The sequence below is a fragment of the Balaenoptera ricei genome, chromosome 7 (assembly GCF_028023285.1).
Source record: "Balaenoptera ricei isolate mBalRic1 chromosome 7, mBalRic1.hap2, whole genome shotgun sequence".
NCBI classification, from domain to species: Eukaryota; Metazoa; Chordata; class Mammalia; order Artiodactyla; family Balaenopteridae; genus Balaenoptera; species Balaenoptera ricei.
The window spans coordinates 7,464,823-7,482,984 of NC_082645.1; the positions used below are offsets into that span (position 1 = coordinate 7,464,823).

An 18,162-nucleotide genomic window follows, 5' to 3' on the forward strand; every position below is an offset into this window, starting at 1 on the left:
CTGCACCTTCCCTCTAGCCAGTATGTATGACTGACCCCCAGGTCTCCAGCCTGCAGTATGCAATTCGCATATAAGCCCCCTTGTACTTTGATGTATACGGACATATCTTGGTTCTCAAACAGCTAGCCAGCTCCCAGAAGATAGAGCAACCCATTTACTATTCCTGGGATCTAATGCAACACTGAACACATAGTAAGCACACAGTCAAAAAGTTTCCAAGGATGCAGCTGTACTGTCCTGATTTTATTTAATTCTGTGTCTCTTTAAGATTGGTACAGTGTCTTTGTATCAGGACAAATTTGACTCCCCGGAATTTAGCCAAACAACTCAGCAAAATAAGCACGGGCCAGAGAAAGGAGAAAGAGGGTCCCATTGGCCCCTGCAGCCCCTTGGCCACTCCCGCCAGAACCTGGCCTTCCTTTCCCAGAGAACAGAGAGAAGGCCCAGGCCAAAGTGCAACACAAGTTAACTCCTGGCTTTTGAATGTGCATGAGCCAGACCCTGGCAATGTAAAAGATTCTATAATGTAATTTTGATCTATGTGAATTTAGAGCCAACTTTAAAACTCCCCATATTTGATGGCCTTCTCACAAACCCCTAAGGTTATCTATCAATTAAGACAGCTAAAGTGGGCACTTAATTTTAGGGGAAAGGTACTAGACAAGAACACAATATTTTTAAGTCTACCTTATCCTCCCCCTGACTTTTTTTTAAACAGCTATGAGATATAATTCACAGGCCATACATTTCACCCAAAGTATACAATTCAATGGTTTTTAGTATACTCACAGAGTCGTACGACCAGCACCACTACCTAAAATTGCAGAACTTTTTCATCACCCCAAAAGAAACCCGTACCAATCAGCAGTCACTCCCATGTCTCCCGACCCCTTACCCCCACCATTAGGCAGCATTAATTCACTTTGTCTCTACAGATTTGCCTCTTCTGGACATTTAACAATTTTTTGTAGTTTGCAGAGTACAAGTTTTACAATTCTTTTGTTAAATATATTCCTAAGTGCTCTGTTCTACTGTAAATAAAATTTTCTTAATTAAAAAAAAAAAGTACTGGACAAGAACATTAGACCTCTAATCTTGGCTCTGGCACCTTCCAGCTGCTTGTACTTCACAGATGTGAGTCAATTTCTTCATACAGAAAATGAGGCTAATAGCTAACTTTCCACCCATCTCAAATCAAACGAGATGATGGTGAAATAACATACCAATGTGAGGTGTTACAACCAACATAATCCACTGAGCTGCACTCCAGATAGAAGAGCAAACAGCAGCTTTCCCGAGTCTCTCCACTCTTAGATGCTGAGACTTTCTACTTCTGCTATAGGCACACAAGCCTAGTTAGAGGCATTTATTGGCTCTTGTTTTCACTCACCTGTAGTAAACGGATCTTGTAAAGCTTCTCTTTCTCCATATTATACCGACTGTCTAGGTCTTCCTGAAATTGGAAAAAAACAAAATTATCTGGGAATAGGAAATTTTCATTTTTTGATGAAATCTTTTGAAGTTGAACAGTTTTTATATATCTCCCTCATCCTGAGGTTCCAAATTTCTTTTTTCAAATAGCCGAGTTCAGGGTCGGGTCCTAAGTCCTGTGAGACCCTTAACACTCTTTCACATCACTTTATAACAACTCTTCCTTCTTCCGGGACCCAGGCTGCATCCAGGGTTCTTAAGTGAAGTATCCCCCAAGTCCACGTGCCCTTTCCTCCCGCACCAAAAAAAATCCACGAGGAGGAGGAGACAACCGTTATTTAAAAGCCTGTTGTTCTATGTCTCTGTGTTTGGAGATGATGATGGCTTGCTTCCTATGTTTCTGTTTAGACCTGCACCCTCCAATATGATAGCCACCAGCCACAAGTGGCTATTTAAATTTACATTAACTAAAACTTAAAAATATTCAGTTTCTCAACTTCCCTAGCCACGTTTCAAGTGCTCAGTAGCCACATGTAGCTAGTGGCTACCATATTGGACAGCATAGATAGAGAACATTTCCACCACTGCAGAAAGGCCCTTTGGACAGAGCTGAATTAAAAGAGAGAAACTAGCCCCTCACTGAACCCAATGGGGTAAAAGACATGGCTGGATGGTTTGCTGAACTGGGGAAAGCTACAATAGTGTCAGAGGTGCCCCTTCCCCACTGTGTGCGTGCACACACACACACACACACACACACGCACACCGCAGTTCCTCCATGGGGCTCAGCTGCAGGCAAACCTCAGTAGCCTTCACCATGGGAGTCCCGAAGCTCACTCTCTAGGAGCCTCTGAGGGCACGAAGGGAAGAGAAACCCTAAAGGAGGAGAATGTGAGAGGCTTTCCTGTTTCTCTCTTCCTTCTCCTCTTCCTTTTCTATTCCTTTCTCCTAGAAGCACCTGTTTAACAGGGGTCCGCAAACTATAGCCCAGCAGCTAAATCCCACAGCCCTCGGGTCAAATTCGCCTCTGTGCTTAGTTTTGTAAATAAAGTTTTACTGGAATGTAGACATGTCCTTTCACTTATCTATAGACTACGACGACCACAGCGGAGCTGGCCCACAAAGCTGACAATATTTACTACCCAGCCCTTTACAGGCTGCTGACCCTGGAATGCAGTCCCCTCCAGAGAGAGCTCTCTCCCTGTGCACTGCTCGCCCCTCGGAGCCTGGGCTGTGACGGGCACGTGTGGACCACACAGGCCTGTCCCCTTCCCGGCTCAGATGCCAAGGTGGGGACGGCATGCCTTGTGCCAGGTGCCCGCCGTCAGGGCCGTCCCCGGGAGGTCCTGCTCCACCCAAGGGGCGGATGCGGAGATGGAGCCACGCCCCGAGAGCCCGAAGACAAGGAGGTGGCCGCAGACGGGATGAAAGGACGCGTGAGGAGCTGCCACACCCGCAGAGGACAGCGGCGGTCCTGAGAATGGGCAGGTACTTACGTGGTGCGTCATCGCCGGCGTTAGGGCACCGTGCTGCTCTCCCCCGGAGAGGGTCTGCAATGAGGAAAAGTAAAAGAAAAAAAGAAAAAAAATGTTTCTGAGGAAAGGGATGGGACAGAAAAGCTGAGGGTCCAGATGTAGGGGGGGGGGGGTGGGCAGACCACGTCTGAACAGGGCAAAGCCTGCACACGGGCCCCAGATTTTAAATTGTTCTTAAATGCCTCTCAGCCACACACTAACAAGCTAAACTCTAACTGTCTTTGAATGTGAGTCAATCCCTCTAACAAGGTGTGACTGCTAAGAAGAGAAATGCCGTCCTGAAAGTCTGTGATTTGTGCAAACCCAGAGGCTGGCTGAGCTCATGTGAGCCTCTGAGCTCCAAGTCTTAGAAACAACTGGAAAGGCTGGATGTGGGTGGGTGGTCCCAGGACACCACCCACTGCACGGCCTCACTCTGCTATCCCCGTGCCAGTCCTCACGGCTGTGGCTGGAGTGGCACAACCCATCAAAACAGGGAGGTGGCACCTCTGAGGCCCATCTCCCTGCTGAGCAGGGCAGAGTGCCACACAGCCCCGGTGGAAAGCATCTGGACTCATGCTGGCTGCTTGGACAAGTCCCCTCCCCTCTCTGAGCCCCAGGTTCCCTATTTCCCCAAGAGAGAGGGTGCAGTCGATGGGGTCCAAAGCCACACTCAGCTCTCACATCTTAAGCACAGGGAGCCTCAGCAAATAAGCCTTGACTGGAGTGTGAGAAGGGACAAACCACAGCGATCCCTACGATCTCATTTGGTGAGAGAAACAGACTTATTTTTCTGCCCTTGTCCACACTAGCTCCTTGGAAGATCAAGGCCTCTGTTCCGAGAGCCAGTGGGCCGTGTTACTGAGCCCGGGGTGTTCCCGTGCTGCTAGAGCTCTGACCTCACATCCCGTGCTGCTCTCGGCTGCCTTCCTGTGCCCCCGGGCAGGAGCGCAGGGTGAAATGAGCAAACTGGCACAGAATTTACAGGCAGATGGCACGAGTGGGAACAGAGCTCAGGGGGCTCCTGCAAACACCCTGTCGCTAACAGACAGGGCAGCCGCGCTTGGGACCCGTTAATTCTTATCTGGAGTTGCTGCTGGCCACACCTGTGGACGCTTTGACCCATAGAAGGAAGACAAAGGACAGGGACAAATATCTCAGAAAACTACTTGAGAAATGTGTGTTCAGAGGACCAGGCCGAGGAAAGTCTGGTCTTTTTCCGCACCAGACTCTTCGCTGGTGAGTGCTCTAGAAACCCCTTCACGGTGGAAGTCACACAGCCACAGCAGACGGGAGCGCTCCTCCACAGCCCGTACCTTTTCATCTCTGCCTGGAGCCCTCTCAGCCTTCAAGGTTTCAATGTCCTGCTGCAGCCGTGCCATCTCCTCCTTAAAAAGTAATACGAACATTCGTAAGATCTGGACAGGCTAGTAATCGGAGGTAATTATTTACCTTGATCTAGAGTCTTTTTTTTCACATTTCGTGAGTTTACGTGGAGACAGAAAGTCCATTAGGCAGTAGCTCCCCAGACCCCCGATTTTCAGCCTGGGAAGGTTTACTCAGGAGGATACAGGCAGCTGTACCTCCATCAGAAGGCACCTTTCTTCCTAAAGGGCAGGCGAGGCTCGCAGTAACCCCTGGGACACGGAACGAACGAGTGGCTTACAGCCCGGTCCAAGCCTCCTTCTCCGTGCCGACCCTTCTCCACCTTTCCTGGGACCTTGCGGCCCGGAGCCCTGCCTCACCAAGGCACTCCTCCCCTGCCACCCGGCCCTGCACAAGTCAGGCCAGTTTCCGGATGCCTCTGGCGCCACGGCGGCCTCTCCCCCTGGACTCACACACGACTCAACTCCCTTTTCCTGCCTCCCACGTGGTCACCTGAGCACGTGCCCGCTACCGGACCACGAGGTCTCACGTGGCAGAACACGCAACACAAAGACACGCCAGGTCTTCAGGGCGGCCCTGGTCTCCTAAGGTGCTATGCCTTTCGCACTCTGTGAGGCTTTTCTTTTCGGTACATTTGTAAATTAGGAAACATCGTTTGTTAGACTGTGCTCTCAGTCCGGGGGTTTGGCACACCTAAGTCACTTGCGGTGTCCTCGGAGGGCACCTACCGTAGTCCTCTACTCCTCTCACACACTGCCGCGTGCCCGCCTGGTGAGCCTGCTTTTCCGACCGCACCTGGACAGGACCCTCGGCAGCACAAGGGAGGGAAAGCAGGAGATTTTACAAGAATCTCGGTTAACTTCTGCCGACACCAAGCAACACTTACTCGACAATGTGCTTTAAACTCCTGTTCCTGACTTTTCAGATTTTCATTCATGGCTACAAGGGCTCTCAAGTTCTGCAGGATGCTGAAAAGAAAAGACCAAAAAATGACTGACTTGCAACAAACTATTATGATTTTATGAATCACGGGGAAAACCAAGACCCCAGATAAAAAGGGATTTCTTTCTTAATTTCCTTGTCTCTCCCAAGAGTGTCTAATGGGCTTCCCACAAATGGTTATGACTACCCTTTAACTGACATTATTATTCATTTATAAGCCGAGTCCATCAGGCCACATCCAAACAAACACTACAGAATTCAGCATTAAAATGTCAGCTGCAGAAACAACAAGGAGTTTCAAGATTACTGTATATTTTTAATGATACTAATTACTTAACAGACTCAGAGCACAGACAGTATCGTAATTTTAATTCCCATTTTTCATTTCCCTTCTGAAAGGAAACGAGTTGCTTAAGGTCATTAAAAGCACTCATTTGAAATTTAAAATGTCAAGTATCTAATAGTACTTTGCTCCACATCATGAAAAGAGGGTTTCTAATCATAAAGCCAAGTAATCTGTAGGTACTTCTTTGCTAAAAATATCCACCAAACCCAGAACTGCTCAGTCTGTCCCTGAAGCATTTTATTATTTCATGATTTCACTCAAGTGAGTGACACTTGGGAGATTTCACCACCCAAACAGTTTGGTGTTAAAACGGTCAAATGTAAGTGATTATATTTAATTTAAATTGTCTAAATACAATTAATTGAAAAACAAAACAAAACACAAAAACCCAGCAGCTGTGTCTTGGTCAAAAAAGACTGTACCTTCACTCCCAAAGGACAGGGGACATCCTAAAACGTGTGCTGTTAAAACCTGGTAACAATGGTTGATTCTAAAGGGAGGGGGGCAAGGGCGGGAGGAGACTTTTCGGCGCACGTCCTTTTGAACCTTGAATGTATTACTTAGTTTTTAAAAACAGAAAAAAACAAAACAAAACGCAAAACGAGCTGCTCCTGACCCCAGGGGGAACTGGGGGGAAGAGGAACGAGGCTAACTCAGCACCCCCTGGGCAACAGGCGCGCCCCAGACCAGCGGAGAAGTAACTGAGCGGCACGGGGCCAGCAGCAGTGACCCCCGGCTCGTCAGCCCTGCGCTCAAACCACCAGACACCTTCACGGAGAAAATAAGCACATGCTGAAACCTCTTACCCTGGATCAGCTTTGGCTTCTACCTTCTCAAGGGCGGCCTGTTCTTTGTCCAGTTTCTCACCATAACTCTTGAGCTGCGAGAGACAAGGAGGCACGTTGGTGGGACAGGAGATGTCCTCTCCTTCCCGGCTCACACCTGCACCCCCTTCCTGACAGCCCACTGGATTTGGCTGTATGTTGAGAAAATAGGTGGACGAGAGGAAGAGGATGGGGGTGGAGGGACAGCATGGAGAGGTCAAAACCAGACCCTTCTTGACACGTTCTGTTGGTAAATGAGACCTTAAAGGCAGTACCTTTAAATCACAGCAGCAAATGGGTGGAAAGCCAAAAGTAATGCTGACAGCAGGTGCCTTTCAGTAGGAAGAGGTAAGTAATAACAGTGGCTGTGAGAGACAGACCTGGGTTTCAATTTCAGGATGCCACTATCACGGCTGCTTGACAGGGGCAGGGTTAAATCTCCCATCTTGAAAAATTCCACTTTCTTTTTCTGAGTCAGACAGTTGGGGATTTTAAAAAAGAAATTTAAAAAAAACTCAGATTTTAATTTTTGAGGTGTGCAGATCTATCACACAACAGAATACTAAGCTGCTATTAAAAAAAGAAAGAATAAACAGCTCTTTTATGATGCTCTCTAACATCTACTGTTGGTTGAAGAAAACAACATATAAAACCATGATTCCAATGTGCCTGCAACGTGTATAAAGGAAGGTATACATTGGATGAACACAGGTATAAAAGAACCTACATGTTATTTGTATATGCATGAAAATTTTCTGAAGAGAGTCACAAGAAACTGGTCACCCTCTGGAGAGAGTAGCTGAATGCTTGGGTTACAGGGGGACACCCTTCATACTTTTTGAATTTTGAACCACGTGAATGGGTTACCTATTTAAAAAAAACAAGTTAAAGAAGTTCTAAGAGTTCTAGCTGAAAATGGAAGACCAAACACAAGCTGCAGCAAGCTCCTCTTGCCTCAAGTCCTAGAAAGTCCAGGCGATTCTGCTGGATCACAGGAGTTGGGTACCTCGGGGACAAGGAAGATGGCAGCAGAGAGGAAGGGCCCGTGGAGGACTGCCGTGTGGACCCAGAGGACGCAGGAAGGCCTGGGGTGCAGGGCTGGGGTCTGCATCAGGACGAGCCAGCGGGCTACGCAGTGAAGCCTGGCTCCCTTAACCCAAGAGCTGGCGCATGGGTCCCAGAGGCAGGGCGGCCCCCAGAGAGCTGGCAACACGCGGCAGCAGAGACGGTGCCCCAGCCCCGAACATCAGGTACCACTGGCTGATCCCACCAATCAGTGGGACCCACCCTTCCAGAATAGTCACTGCATAAAATGGACACAGAACCCATACAGTTGGTAACAGAAAATTTCAGAATCAACAGTAAGCACACCATGAAGAATTATCAAACATCTGAAGAAAGATATAACCATAAAAAATGTATCAATTCAACAAATGAATTCTGATCTGAAGGAATAGTTTATAGATCAAGAAAAACTTCAGACACAGTTAATGCCCTCAGAGAGGCAGGACAGGATACTGCATATTTAAAACAGAATGAACCTCTCACGTACAAAATCAAAGCTGTGATTGCTGAAATTGAAAGCGCACAGGCTAGAACCTGGGGGCCTCCGCTAACGCAGGGGCCTGCGGCAGCCCCCATCCCACGGCCACACGTCAGGGCTCCCTTCTGTCCTCTACCTTCCGTGCTCCGCTTCACTTTTCCTAAGGTTACTGGGAAGGCAGATCTTGCCTGTTTTCCAGTGCTACCAGGTTATCCTGCAAGGCAGGTTTTGCTGAAAAGGTAAAACCTGGGCACACTGGCATGAAAGGGCTCAGCGTGCTCATTCTGCCCAGTCCTTGCCTTGAACAGATAAGAAGACTGAGGCCCAAAGGCAAAGTTCATTACTACTGATTCAGGTTCACAGTGTTCAGTATTCTGACCAAATCCGTCTTCCATGTAAGTTGTTCAGCACTAGGTTTGGGATAGCCTCCCATTTTTCTAGACGGGAATCAGTTTGACTGCCCTCCTAGACAGCAAGCTCGCTAAGAGGTCATTGGTGCCAGACTGTTAGCCGTGGAATCTGAACGGCCCCTCGGCTTTAGTTTCTCCAGCTGCAGAACAGGGATATCAACAGTGTGTTGCCAGGGCTGTTATGAAGATTCAATGACTAATACAAATGATGTGCCCAGAGCACACCCAGCACACTGTAACGTTAGCTGCTACTGTTATGTGAGGATAGGAAGACTATCTCCTATTATTGACTTAACTCATACCTTCCACCTTTCTAGCACTTGTACGGGGCTCAAAATATATTTGATTTAGTGCTTAATACCAAAAGTGACTTGATAGCCATTCTGGATTTATATCCTAAGACAAGTAAGTGTTTTGGGAAATTGATATCAAAATGTTTTGCCTTTAATCTCTTCCAGATTGTTATAGAAAGATGGATCCATGACTTGGCAAACTTCAAGCCAGGGACTGTGTAGCATGAAAAGTAAGACAGCCGCAGGGATTCCACCCCAGGAGTTTGCCATCTAATCCAGAAGGAATGGAGTCACAGAATAGTGTAAAGAAAGCTGATGTGTCCAAATGCAACACAGGCATCTTTAGAAAGAATTTTTTGAAAAATTCCTCTAATTGTCATCCTTGCGTCTGCCCTTTTCAAACATTCTGACAATAATTGAAGCCACCAGTCCAGCTCAGAATTACAAAGCTTTCTTGGGTTTATAGCAAAGCAGTGAACTAAGTGCTGCATACCGCTAGAGAAGTGACAATTTTAAAGGGGCAAATTTCATGTGAAATTAAAAAAAAAAAAATAGGGACTGCCTCGGCTTCAGAGATGCCTTTGAAGGCCAGTCCCGCTTCCACGTGGTCCAGAAAGCACTAGGTGGGGCCCTCGCGGGGAGACCCTTGTGAAGTACAGCTGTAGCCCGAGCACCAAAATCACAGTGGGTAGAGCTCTTCAGACCTGGGTGAGGATTAGCTTTCCATGGAAACAGGGACAGAAATAAAAAGAACTAAACTCCTCGCATGGCAGAGCTGGTATCACCAATGTTTGTTTTCCTCGCCTGGCTTCCGAGGCAGTCGCAAGCGGGAGGTAAGTATGCTGTGATGCTGACGGAGGACGGCACGGTCGCCATCTGGGTCAGGACACGGACCACAGGGTCAAACAGACCCGCAGCCCCTCTTCCATTCCGCCTAGGAGATCACCGGCAATTGTGAACAACAAATTACACCCTCTGTAGTCGTGTCATCTCACAAAAAGAAACCTTCTCACTCTCAAGGAATCCAGTGTTCTGGAGCAGGGGCCCTTTACTGTGAAAGACGCACCGTGTTCTTCAAAGTGGCCGCCTTGCCTGTCAGGCCCACTGTCCTCAGGAAGCCTCCCTGACCCTTGCAGCCCAAAGCGATCTCTCCCACCCAGACTCTGATGGCTTAGAACACGGCAGTGGGGATAAACTGATGGCTCGAGCCATGCACTACCATGTGACTGTCCTTTGTCCCCAGATGGGCCTGAGCCCTGAGGAGGGGATGGTGACCCCTCCACATGGACTGATGATGCAGGCATCCCATCAGCAGTGCAGGTCAAACGACTACCAGCAAGACCCATGGAGGAAGGAAACCTGCTCACCTCTGTCAGGGTTTTCTTTTTTTCCTCGTATCTGGCTTGTAGGTCGGAATGACTTGCCTGCAGCTGTAAATGAAAGATAAAAGACATCTGTTCTCATCTGATCCTCACAATGGCACAGATATGGGAGGTATCTGCATTTCACAGATGAGAAAAGGGAAGCTCAGAAAGATTTAAACTAAACAAATATGGACGTTTTTGACTCAATTAGCACCACCTACATGTCAGGTGATACACTAGGTTTTCTGCGTAAATCCTAACAGTGAATCCTTACTAAATTCAATGGACGAAGACATTATCCTTATTTAACAGATGAGGAAATAAAGACTCAGAGGGGTTAAGTTACTTTACTAAAGTTTCGTAGCTGATAACTGATAAGGCCTGGGTTCAAATTCAGGTCTCACTTCCTTGTATGGCTACAATCACTTCAGTTAACAAACTTGCCCGTTCACAGGATACAAACTGCATTGCTGCACTCGAGATGCTAGCATAGAATTTGACTGGATGGCAAACAACGCCAGACAGAAGAAAGGATTCAGGACTTCAACGTGAAGAGAAAGAAAATGAACTACCTTTACTGCTCCAAGTTATACAATCGTAAACTTACATCTCAAAAATGTCATTTCCCTTTTCCTTACAAAAAAGGTATATCTTGTGCTGTCTATGAACTTTTAGATATCTGAAAACATTCCATTCAAAGCTCAAAGCGTTTGTTACATTTCTACTTTTGAAAAGGGGATGTGGTAGAAAACCACAGTTAAGTCTCATCAGACACTTTGGTTGTTACCTGCGTACAAATTAACAATGAGAAATTGTATTTTGTATCTCAACGATTATTTCAAAGTAACTCAGCCCATTAAAAACATTTATTTATTTATTTATTTATTGGCTGTGCCGTGTGGCTTATGAGATCTTAGTTCCCCGACCAGGAATTGAACCCGGGTCCCAGCAGTTGAGAGCATGGAGTCCTAACCATTGGACCGCCAGGGAATTCCCAACTCAGCCCATCTTTGAACCTGTAAGCAACCTATTAAGAATTATGTCACCTTCAAAAATCATTACTCTTAAACTGTGCTTCTAGTTACCAGTCTTCACAACTGATGAATTTCCAGCCAGGCCTCTCAGGAAGCCACCTCAAGCAGAGGGCAGGAGAGAGAGGAGGGAAGCAGGGGGGCTCTGGCTTCTTGCTTTTCAAAGTGTGCCATCTGTGCGATGAGGACTTTTATTAACCTGTCTGTGTCACCAGTAGATGAGAGCATTTCTGGAGAAAGTTTGTTTTTCTCTTGAAATCCTAATGACTTAACTCTTGAAGCTCCAGGAAGACTTCCTGCTATTTTCGCACCTGCTTCACCGACCTTCCTGCCCCCCTCTCTCCCCTGCACCCACCCACCCATCTGACATGTACCCAAGGCTCTGCTCAAATGAGGTGTGCAGTGGAAGGCAAAGAGCATGGCGCAGGCCTTTCCCTCAAGGAGCCGAACCAGTAAACTGGGGATTAAAGTGTGAGAAGAGCTGGGTCACAGACAGGCCCCGGGGAGGCCAAGGAAAGAGTCGGCTTGCTCATCAAGGAATGAGTCACCGACAAAGACACACGGGGGCTGGATCCTGACAGGGAAGACATCGCTTCTCTTTAATTAACGAATCACAGATCTGCCCAGCTTTTCTCTAACAGGGGCTGTCCCAATAGCTTAGCTAAGTTTTTGTCTTGCTGGAGTCCTCCATGATTCTCCCATCTCCATCTTCTTCTTCATCATGAACCCCGAGACTTACCCCCCAAACTTCAGCTGCTGGTTAACACTTCCTTTCTGGATTCCTCTTTCTTCAACCTCAGGTTTCTTGTCAGCTATCTACTAGCTGCCTTCCTGCTCTATGCCTTTGGCAGCATATTCCCCTATTGGACCATGTTCTTCATTCCTTCTCCTTCTTTTACTCCTCCTTCCATCTCTCTGTTGGGCTAAGGCTCTCTCCGTGGTTCTCAACACCAAGGTCGCAGGAGAATCCTGGTCACTTTCTACCCTCGTGGCCTTGTAGGAGAGGTTCTTGGATTTAAAGAGTTTGGATTTTCTCATATACTATTGGTAGAAGTATAAATCAGTAAAACAATTGGTGAATAATTTGACAGTTTCTAGAAAAATTGAAAATGCATATTTTTTTGATCCAGCAATTCCACTTCTTAAAATCCGTTTTACAGAAATATTTACATACTTGCACAAAGATGACTGTACAAAGATGTTCATGGTAGCATAAATTTACAACTGGGAAAAAAGTCCTGGGGAAAAAACCTCATAAATTGAGGACAGGTGAAATAAACTACAGTACATATATACTGTGTATATATACGATGTTCTTTCATCAGAAAGAATGAGGTAGATCTATATGTTCCAATCTTGGTTCCACTGCTAATAAGCTGTGTGACCACAGGCAAAACTACTTCACTTCTGTGTCTCAAGTTCATTTGTAAAATGAGCGTAATAATAGTACCTCCTTCACAAGAATGGTGTGTGAACTGAATGAGTTAAATTTTTTTTTTAATTAATTAACTTATTTATTTTTGGCTGCGGTGGGTCTTCGTTGATGTGCACGGGCTTTCTCTAGTTGTGGCGACCGGGGGCTACTCTTTGTTGCCGTGCACGGGCTGCTCATTGCGGTGGTTTCTCTTGCTGTGGAGCACGGGTTCTAGGCGCGCAGGCTCAGTAGTTGTGGCCTTAGGGCTCTAGAGCACAAGCTCAGTAGTTGCAGCGCACGGGCTTAGTTTCTCCGCGGCATGTGGGATCTTCCCGGAGCAGGGCTCGAACCTGTGTCCCCTGCGTTGGCAGGTGGATTCTTAACCACTGTGCCACCAGGGAAGTCCCTGAATGAGTTAATTTTGAAAAGCACTTTGTAATTACTCTAAAAAAAAGTCCTTATTAGACATTACTATTACTGACAGAGAGATATCTGTGAAAAACAAACTCAATTTTTATAACCAGACAACCCCCTCTCCCCAGGTGAATGAGCATATATAAGAGCTTGCAAAGCCTAGGAAACAGTGGGTTGCTCTAGGGAATGGGACTGGGCAAGACTACAAGGGGATTCCCATTTTTAACTTCATACAGTTCTATACTATTTTGTTTATTTACAGTGAGCTTGTATTATCCCTATAATTTAAAATTAATGAGCTGAAGCATTTAAATTTATAAAGACAGAAAAAAATGATGTATTTGTCTAGAGTATGTCTCCTCATCACTACCTTCCGACCCCTGAGAGCAGAGATCGTAACTTGTTCTTCTTTCACCACCACGGCCTAGTTCAGTGCCCAGCACAGCGGTGCTCAGCTAATCTTTGTGAATTAATAAATGCTCTTCTTGTCCTGTGATCTTCTTCTAGAACAGAGGTTGGCAAATAGTCTCTGTAAAGGGCCAGACAGTAAATACTTTAGGCTCTGTAGGTCTCAATTCTGCCACTGGAGCTTGAAAGAAGCCACAGAACATATGTAAACAAGTGAGTGTGCATGTATTCCAATAAAACTATTTACAAAAACAGGTGGCGGCTGGACTGCCCGAGGGCCTGCGAGTGTCGACCCCTGTTCTGGAATCTCCTTTGACCATTCTGACATGGAGATCTTAACTCCTTCCCCAGTTTCTCTCTTCTTGAAGAATGGTTTTATTTTACTTGAATAAAATTATGAAAGAAAACACTCACCTCTTCCAGTTGTTTGGTCTTCTGCAGAATCTGCTTGTTCAAGGAAATCACTTTATGACGATGTAGTTGGGAGGTTCCTAATTTTTCTGGACTTTCTTCCGCTGATAGCTCAGACTGCTGTGGGAAACAGACGGAAGACCCAAAGGCTTTAATGAGCCCACCCCAGTGCATTAAGACAGCCCTGTCCCTGCTCAGTCTGGGCGGAACACTACTGGGCAGCCGGTCACAACCAAGCCAGTGGGGCCCCGGGGTCCAGTGCAAAACCCAATTCAGAGAAGAAGACTTTGACCCAACGACCAAAAGCCCTATCAAGAGAGTCTACCTTCCTGGCAGAGTGAACAGCATGTGCAGAAGCACAGGGATATATAACTGCGGTTAGGTTGATAGCACATAAGCAATAGGTGCTCATCAAAGGGTCTCAAATAGAGGAATAACATGGTCATCTTAGTATCTTCATTAAGACCATTCTGCAGTTATCCAGAATGATGAATTGATTCACTTTCATCAAAGTATTATAAACATATGGTTAAAAAGTTTAACCATTCGGAAGCACTTACAATGAAAAGAAACAGTCTCTCTCTCACCTTATTCTCCCCATCCACGGGCCCATTTCTTATTTCTATTCCTCTGGTGTTCACAGAGGATAGATTTGAGAGGGGTGAGAGTTGCTGAGAGGGGCCAGGAGGAAGGTGCTGAAATTGTGTAAATGACGAAGGGATGGAGAAGAAGGGCTGGACAGGACGTAGAGACTGTCAGGACGGGAGGTGAGGAAGGGAGAGATTTCTGGTTGGGGTGATGAGATGAACGTAGCAACGTTACCAAGAAACCATGCAAAGAAGGGGGCAGCTTGGCGCAGATACTGAAAACAAACACTTGCCTCAAGACCCCAGAGAGGGAAGTCCCAGGAACAAGAAACAAGAAGTTTGACCCTATTCCAATAGGCATCTTTAAAACACTTCTTGGGTGATCACAGAATAGACAGCTTCAATGACCAGCCAATGAACACCCATTATAACCACACTGCCTTCTTTACTGGAAGTACCCCAATTCCAAGCTAATCACTGATTTTAAGCCCAAGCACAACGAAACTGTATGAATATCTGATTTTCCCTGCATGTTTTAACAGTGATCATGAGCTTCAAAGTTTTGGAAGGTTTACCTCTGGTGGAAAGAGACAGAAAAGTGAGACGGAGAAGAAACTGGATGGTACAGTCACCACTTATCTTGGTTAAGGATTTCCCTGAATAAGTCAGAGGCACTATTAATAGAGGATAAGTTTTTTGCTGCTTAATGACTCTGGAGGTGGGAGTCAACCGGCAAGATACGGCTGCATAAAATGGCAGGAAACATCATTTTCTACCTTGTGAGCTGCTAGGCCATAAAGGAGAACCAGGCGTTACAGACTAGCTAGCCTTGAGACCAGGGATCTTTGGAGAATGTCAACTAACACACTCCAGCTTATCTGAATTTCTTCAAACTGGAGTTAACTTTTAAAATGCAATTAACTCTGGGCACATCAAGATATTTACAACCTGCAGTCAAGGGAAGGAGAACTGTTCCTGAAAATTATTCGAGAGCGTAAAAAAAGGGGGAAAAGGAACGAGCACTCCCTCTTGATTTTCCAATCACTTGTCAGAAACGTAATTATAATTAACTGATTATATCTCCTCCACTTGGACTACATCATCCTGAACTATGTTATCAATTTGGCCACTTTTGTCTGTTATATATTTAGTAGCTTTCTTCTTATAGTTCATTTCAGATTTGGGTTTTAACATCCAGCTTAGATTCCCTTGATACTGATTTCCAAAATGTCACTGGCATATCCTCAGAGCGTTCTGCTTTACTAGCAGAATTACGTAAACCTTCCGTCTCATGATTTATTGATGTCTGAAATGGAATTAATTCCCCAATCATAGGAACTACCCCACGTGGTAGGTCTCTATGTTTGATGTCAGGATTATCTTGAGTGCCCTGACCTCCTCTGGCTGTCTCTCTGGCTTTGGATCAGGTCAAGCTGTGGGCAAGTAGTCTCCAGGGGACCCACGTTTCGGTCACCTCCCGGTGAGACCTCCCTCCTCCGGTCTGTGGGGGTGAGGGGTAGGCACATACTCATTCAGTGCTGTCCTGCACCTGTGGCATGAGTTGGATGATGTCTCCCCCTCTTAGCATGCCTTCCTGCTGAGAAACTGCTTTTACGGCCAAGGTCCCCAAAGAATGAAAACTGCATTTCCCACCCAGCTTCCACACCCTCTCATCAGTGTACCTGGCAACACGCACAGCTTTGTTTAAGACTATGACCTTTGACTTCACTTCCAAGAACCCTTCCTGCAGGAAAACCAGTAGCTAGCTTGCAACCTGGAAAGAGGACTTCCAGGCTAGCTGGCTATTCCTCCCCACTGCCCCTGCCTCTCTCTCAATTTAAATTTTTAGCCACATGGTCCCTTAAGATCCTTTCAGGGGGTCTTTGAGGTCAAAATCCTTTTCATAATGATACTAGGATATGATTTTTTTTTCACTCATTCTCTCATGACTGTACAGTGAAATTTTCCAGCTGTTATATGACATGTGACGGTATCACTGCTCTGATGTTAATATGTAATGCATTTATCATTGTTATTTGTCAATGAACTAATATGTAAGTTTTTAGGACCTCCTCAGTAATTTTTAAGGGTTCTTAGTTTAGTCCTGAAACTAAAAATTTTGAGAACCATTACTTTAAGGGGCTGGCTCTCTTGGGAATCTACTCACTGTCTGGGGCAGCCTCATTACCCTGACTCCAGCCAATGCAGTGGGCCCGCCCACGATACTGAGAGGGGACGCGCTTTCTGATTCCACCCTCACTAGACAGCTGCTTCAACCAGCCAGAGAGAAAATACTTGTAGTGCACCGACAGGATGCTCAAGTCTCCATACGAACGTACTATTACATCTCTGTTATGACAGTGTATGTCCCAAGCAAACATGGGCTTTCAAAACCCTTTCTCTTGCTGCCAGGTAGCAATTCTCACTGCTCTGTGCCGCCCCTTAAACGTGCATCTGCAAAGCACTCACGTACATGTCAGGCTATTAAGTGCCATTTCCGCATCTGACATTTCTCCAGTGCAATTAAAATGAATAATATGCACACGAACTGGCCCACCGTACATATAAATTTGTGAATTCCTCCATTTGCCCGAGTCTAGAGATGGTGCTGTGCAAACTGCTTTATTTAACGGGAAGTTATTTTTGTAACGGAAAAAAAATCATTTATTCCAGAGCTGAAACTGAAGAGAGTTCTTAACCTAGTCAACGGAAAGCTGATTGCTCTATATTTCAAACACACTTTTTATTAAGTAACTGAAACTTTTCATTTCTTTCCAATACCCTCCTCAAAGCCAAAAGAACTAGACCGATGAGGGCAGCAACAGGTCTTTGAAACAGTATGGCTCATCTGACATTCTGTTCACTGACAGTCACAGTGGGAAGAAAACTAAAGATCACCAAGTTGGATCCTAAAGGATGAAACAAAGTTGGACGGATGGAGAAAGGAGAATGGGCTTTACAGCCAATCCTGGACAGAAAAAAATTAAGTCCCCGGGGTATATTAACTGATTTTTACTTGAAAAGCCCAACATCTCTCAAAGAATGCCAACCATCTATAAATATTCCTTTGTGTTTACATTAGAGCAGGGGCTAAAGTGTCAATCTAATTTTGTTCAACAATTTCAGATTAAGAACGTGCTTTCAAAACCACAGCGTGGATTAAGATGACTTCTAGTGCAGATTCAATGTTTTCTAATAACTGACAGATGTTTGCAATTTCTGTTCTTAGGGGAACCAGATATAAATGTCACTCGATAATATTAGTCCAGTTCAAAATAGTAAATTCCTAAGAGAAACAAAAAAATGATTACTTTAGCTAAAACTATATACTTTCATAATGAAAGAGACCCAAAAGGTTATCTACATATCAACCTTCCTAATACAGGAATCTCTCCTATGTCATCCCTCTCCCATTCCCCCACTAAAATATGGCTACTAAGCTGTCAATAATAAAAGATCCTTATCTCATGAGGGTGCCACAAGTTCTCCATACTGAATAGATGAACTTCAGTTTCTGGACCTTGACAAACCCTCCCACTGAAAACAAGTAAACAGACAATATAAAATATTTATTTTTTTTAATCTTAAAAAAAAAATCTATCTATGCGCTAGCAAGAATGTAAGAAATCCTAAAAGGCCAAAAAGTTAGTAAAAGTGGGAATCCAAGAGGTAGGTGTACCCATGGAGGTTGGCTTTTTTCTTGAGAGTACTTGCCAAAACCAGTTGATCTCAGGCTTTGATTTTTACAATTCAACAACTGCTTTGCATAATCCTTGACACAGATGTAGGAGGAAAAAAAAATCTGCAATTAGATTCTGTGACAACAGATTTGCCCTCGTGCAGT

The 18,162-nt window shown here is 45.5% G+C and overlaps 1 protein-coding gene across 2 annotated transcripts in view; it reads right to left on the reverse strand.

Annotated features, from left to right (window-relative positions):
• CCDC93 (coiled-coil domain containing 93) overlaps positions 1–18,162 on the reverse strand; it is a 91,599-nt gene that overhangs the window by 19,953 nt on the left and 53,484 nt on the right. For both annotated transcript variants that reach the window (XM_059927636.1, XM_059927635.1), the window contains exons 12-18: positions 13,735–13,851; positions 10,057–10,119; positions 6,426–6,499; positions 5,218–5,299; positions 4,262–4,333; positions 2,928–2,981; positions 1,391–1,453 (exon numbers count right to left, since the gene is read on the reverse strand). In XM_059927636.1, coding sequence (XP_059783619.1) covers positions 1,391–1,453; positions 2,928–2,981; positions 4,262–4,333; positions 5,218–5,299; positions 6,426–6,499; positions 10,057–10,119; positions 13,735–13,851 — 525 coding nt within the window. The remainder of the gene's footprint in view (positions 1–1,390; positions 1,454–2,927; positions 2,982–4,261; positions 4,334–5,217; positions 5,300–6,425; positions 6,500–10,056; positions 10,120–13,734; positions 13,852–18,162) is intronic.